Below are 5199 nucleotides of genomic sequence, written 5' to 3' on the forward strand. Positions count from 1 at the left end.
CTGTATCACATCTGGCCGTGATTGGGAGTCAGCGTTGTCTGAGTTTGGCCATCATTGTAAATAAGAATGTGTTATTAACTGACTTGCCTTGTTAAATAAAATAAAAAATGTCCACAGTCCTGTCTTCACAACTCCTTGGTTCAGTATGATCTTTTATCTTTACGTTTGATGGAACATTATGCTTAGTTTAGTTGGGATAGATGAACCACACTTTAAAGATGCAGAACAGGACTTTGTGTTGGGCAAGTTGTACAGAAGAGATTTGTCTACTCCTAAGGAGGCCACTGTTTCTCCAGTAACCAAGATAATTATGCAGCTTAATTTGATCACAGGAGCAAAGATACATTCATGCTGCTGCAGTGTTAATACTGGGATGCTGGTTTGACGTGGCTTATGGAGTCCATATTCTATTAGTTAAATACAAATGTATTTAGCAGTAACATCTTGATGTTAGCTATGGATGAGGACTCACAGGTGTGAAGACTGACTACAACAGTAACCGTTTAGGAGAAGCAGGCAGCCAGGCAGACCTGGTGAGGAAAAGGACACATCGATAGAACAGCACAGATACACTGCTCAAAAAAATAAAGGGAACATTTAAACAACACAATGTAACTCTGAGACGCCGTGGAGAACGTTCTGCTGCCTGCAACAGCCAGGCAGACCTGGTGGGGTAAAGGACAAATCAATAGAACAGCACAGATATAACAGCCATCACAGAACACTTGACCACGTGATGAATGAATGGCAGGTAAATAAAGATGCATCTTTAATGAGTTAATGCAGGCATTCTCTCAGACAACAATCTTTTTCCAACATTGCAACAGAACACAGAATGACTGAGTAATTCCATGTAAAAGGATGTCACTTTCTGTCATTTACAACATCTTGTAAATAGGCATCTGCCATACCACATAACAGCAGCTATGACACACTGTTAACGACCAACATGTGAACCATCAATACACACATCATGGCTGTACGACCAACATGTGAACCATCAATACACACATCATGGCTGTACGGCCAACGTGAACCATTCATGCAGGTTCAGATCAGGAAATGTTTACATTTCTTCCATTGATGAATTGAATCATTTGAGGTCCTGACTGCTTAGAATGTGAAGCTGGCCTGACCCCTGACCCCTATAACAAAGACAGTAATAATGGACAGTGATACTCAGCACCCTGTACATGTCCAAGACTGTTGGAGCCTAGTTTGCACTGAGACTGGACTCAATTAATTAAAATCGTTTACAGACACTTGTAGATAATTGCAGAAAAAAATACAGGACCATGCATTAGTCTTTCCCACGTTTATCTTTTGCCAAGCACAATAGACTAAGAATATACCATGAGCGTACAAAACATTAGGAACACCTTCCTAATATTGAGTTGCAACCCCCTTTTGCCCTCAGAACAGCCCCAATTCTTCAGGGCATGCTCTAGAAGGTGTTGAAAGAGTTCCTCACTGATGCTGACTCCAATGCTTTCCACAGTTGTGTGAAGTTGGCTTGATGTCCTTTGGGTGGTGGACTATTCTTGATACACACAGGAAACTGTTGAGTGTGAAAAACCCGGCAGTGTTGCAGTTCTTGACACACTCAAACGGGTGCACCTGGCCCCTACTACCATACCCCGTTCAAAGGCACTTAAATCTTTTGTCTTGCCCACTCACCCTCTGAATGGCACGCATACATAGTGTCATGTCTCAAGGCTTATAAATCCTTATTTACCATGTCTCCTCCCCTTCATCTACACTGATTGAAGTGGATTTAACAAGTAACATCAATAAGGGATCATAGCTTTCACCTGGATTCACCTGGTCAGTCTGTCATGGAAAGAGAAAGTGTTCCTAATGTTTTGTATACTCAGTGTATAAATATTTGCATGTTGGTAGTAGTATGGAAACCTAAATATCTTGAAGTTGAATCTATAGATTGCTCTTTGCATAAGTCTCCCATCATCCAATGGGAGACTGTTTGGGGAAAGAGCCTTTCCTATTCGTCCAATACTTTTTCTAGGGTAGAGGCAGAGACTATCGACATGTTCAAGTCTTCGATACAATAATAACAGCATCAACACAGTCTTTTAACGCCAGGAAACACCTTCTGAAGATGGTTGAACAGTCATTTACACAGAAATGGTGCCATCAATATGGGGCATACTCATCTTTTAAAAAGTGTAAAGAATTGACTTTGCACTGAAAGTGTTCACGATTTTTAATGTCTAGTCACAAAATGGGCTTAACATTACAAATATATAATATTTCCCATGAATCAAACGCTTAACACGTCCCTATAGAACTCCATATCAAAATTACTATGGGAACTAGTGCAATCTGGAGGCAGCCTGGTCTGTGGGACGGGGCAGCCTGGTCTGTGGGACGGGGCAGCCTGGTCTGTGGGACGGGGCAGCCTGGTCTGTGGGACGGGGCAGCCTGGTCTGTGGGACGGGGCAGCCTGGTCTGTGGGACGGGGCAGCCTGGTCTGTGGGACGGGGCAGCCTGGTCTGTGGGACGGGGCAGCCTGGTCTGTGGGACGGGGCAGCCTGGTCTGTGGGACGGGGATCAGCTCCAATGGCAGATAGATTAAGGCCATTTGAAATTACAGAAAAATAGCGACAAAACTTGAGGACCAAAACCAAACGTTACTTTCTACCAGTTGGAGTCAGTCTCCCATGCTACCAGCCCTGTTCAGATAGAAACCAATAGGATGAGACGGACAGTCTATGAGGGGACTGGGGGGATCTCTTCTTCATAGTCCTGTGTCCCCATGGTGTCTCAGCTCAGTCTGGATCAGAGGGCTGCCTCAGCTCTCAGTCTGGATCAGAGGGCTGTCTCAGCTCTCTGTCTGGATCAGTGGGCTGCCTCAGCTCTCTGTCTGGATCAGTGGGCTGCCTCAGCTCTCTGTCTGGATCAGTGGGCTGCCTCAGCTCTCTGTCTGGATCAGTGGGCTGCCTCAGCTCTCTGTCTGGATCAGAGGGCTGTAGCAGTCAGGACTGTTTTAGGCGTTTCCTCGGCAGGCCGAAGGGCGGGCACTGTGCCGATGCCAAGGCTCTGAAGGCCTCGGCCACTAAGTGAGGGTGGGACTGGATCATTGACTTCCAGCCTGCCGTCTCCATTATGTCCGTGGCATGACTGCAATACAACCACACAGACAGGAAATTAAAACAGAGACAATAAAAACCAATTTAGATGAATGGGGCTGTAATGATAGAATAAATACCCCCCTCCCATCCAGGTAGTCTATTAATCTCCCCCCCTTGCCTGGCTCACTCTCTCTCCAACTCCCCCATGCCTGGCTCACTCTCTCCCCTTCTCCCCCTGCCTGGCTCACTCTCTCTCCTTCTCACCCCCCTGCCTGGCTCACTCCCCCTTGCCTGGCTCACTCTCTCTCCCCCTTGCCTGGCTCACTCTCTCTCTCCCCCTGCCTGGCTCATTCTCTCCCCCTGACTGGCTCACTCTCTCTCCCCCTGCCTGGCTCACTCTCTCCCCCTGCCTGGCTCACTCTCTCTTCCCCCCTGCCTGGCTCTGAGGCTATAACGATGAATTATCTTTGGAAGAGATAAGAGTTTGTTATTAAGCTGGTGTCACATATGCATGTATATCAGCTAGTTACATACTCCCCATTATTGTTATTATTATTATTATGAGGTGCTGTGTCCATACCTGCTATTCCAGTTTTTCCCATCTTTACAGCCCAGCTGTCGGAGGACGCTGCACCTACAGGAGATAACAGAGCAGCGCTGAGAGAAGGTAAACACGGCTGGCAGGAGGGATTCATCACTGGGACTTTCTACAGATACTTGCCTGTTGATAAAATCTATGGCTTGTGCTTTGAGCTGCTCGGCACTGTGTAAGTCCGCCAGGATCAGGGTATCAGCCACGTTCTCCACAGAGAGGCTGGTGCACAGAGCCTCTTCACACATCACCTTTAAACGCTCCAAGGCATACTGGTGGAGAGAGAGGAGAGGGTTAGGGGTGGTTAGGAGTCGGTCTGAATAGAAGAATAACACAGTCTAACAGTTTACTGGGAGAGAAGAGAATTGACTCTGTACCGGTACCCCCTGTATATAGCACCGCTATTGTTATTTTACTGCTGTTCTTAAATGATTTGTTATTCTTATCTCTTACTTTTTTTTTTATATAGGCATTTTCTTAAAACTGCATTGTTGTAAGTCGGCAATTCACTGTAAGGTCTACCTACACCTGTTGTATCCGGCGCATGTGACAAATACGATTTGATTGTAGGGTTACAGTCATCTTGGGTCCTGGACTCTATCCACGCATTTCAAGGCTGCGTTGAAACAATGACTGGTAAATGATCCAGGAACAGCTCAGTTAATCCCTACCATTGTGACAATGAGTCATCATAATGCTGCATTAAAAGTACATTATCCTAGGGGCGTTGGCAGACACAATGTAAGTCATTTAATTTATGTCCCCCTAATTGTCCTGAATACCTTTGTTAATCCTACAACTAATGTATGCAGTAATCATGCGCCTATGAACCAGAGTTACACTGTTAGCACTGAGGTGGTGTGTCCCAGTAGGGAGACCACTGAGATGGTGTGTCCCAGTAGGGAGACCACTGAGGTGGTGTGTCCCAGTAGGGAGACCACTGAGGTGGTGTGTCACGGTAGGGAGACCACTGAGGTGGTGTCCTAGTAGGAAGACCACTTTATGCAGCTCACCCTGCACTATCAGCTCCAATATGAATAACATGAGCAAGTCTACTTCTGATAAGCTTCCCAGTAAAGCATTTAAAAACAATTAAGCAACGAGGAAAAGTGCTAAAAATAGCCCATATTAAGAAACAAGGTCCATGAAGTGGAAAACTTGCTTGTAACAGATGACATTCATATTCTGACTATCTCTGACACTAATTTAGATAATAACTTTGATGATACAGTGGTAGCAAGACATGGTTATAACATTTTCCGAAAATAAAGAAATGCCAACGGAGACGGTGTTGCGATCTATATTCAGAACCACATTCCTGTAAAGCATAGAGACGATCTCATGTTAAATACTGTTGAAGTAATATGGCTACAGGTTCATCTGCCTCACCTAAAGCCCATTCTGGTGGGAAGCTGCTATAGACCACCAAGTGCTAACAGTCAGTATCTGGATAATATGTGTGAAATGGTTGATAATGTATGTGATAACTTACATAGTGATTCCTATGTTGAAGATGTA

At 45.2% G+C, this 5199-nt stretch overlaps 1 protein-coding gene across 1 annotated transcript; it reads right to left on the bottom strand.

Moving 5' to 3' along the window:
* Positions 1-2203: 2203 nt before the first annotated feature.
* LOC121841040 (speckle-type POZ protein-like A) lies at positions 2204-4073 on the bottom strand. Its single transcript, XM_042306976.1, has 3 exons — positions 3811-4073; positions 3670-3723; positions 2204-3138 (listed from the first exon to the last, which is right to left on the bottom strand). Exons 1-3 carry the CDS (start codon positions 3927-3929, stop codon positions 2994-2996), a joined length of 318 nt encoding a protein of 105 aa, XP_042162910.1. The 5' UTR covers positions 3930-4073; the 3' UTR covers positions 2204-2993.
* Between the last annotated feature and the right edge of the window lie 1126 nt (positions 4074-5199).

The sequence above is a fragment of the Oncorhynchus tshawytscha genome, linkage group LG26 (genome assembly GCF_018296145.1).
Source record: "Oncorhynchus tshawytscha isolate Ot180627B linkage group LG26, Otsh_v2.0, whole genome shotgun sequence".
Classification (NCBI taxonomy): domain Eukaryota; kingdom Metazoa; phylum Chordata; class Actinopteri; order Salmoniformes; family Salmonidae; genus Oncorhynchus; species Oncorhynchus tshawytscha.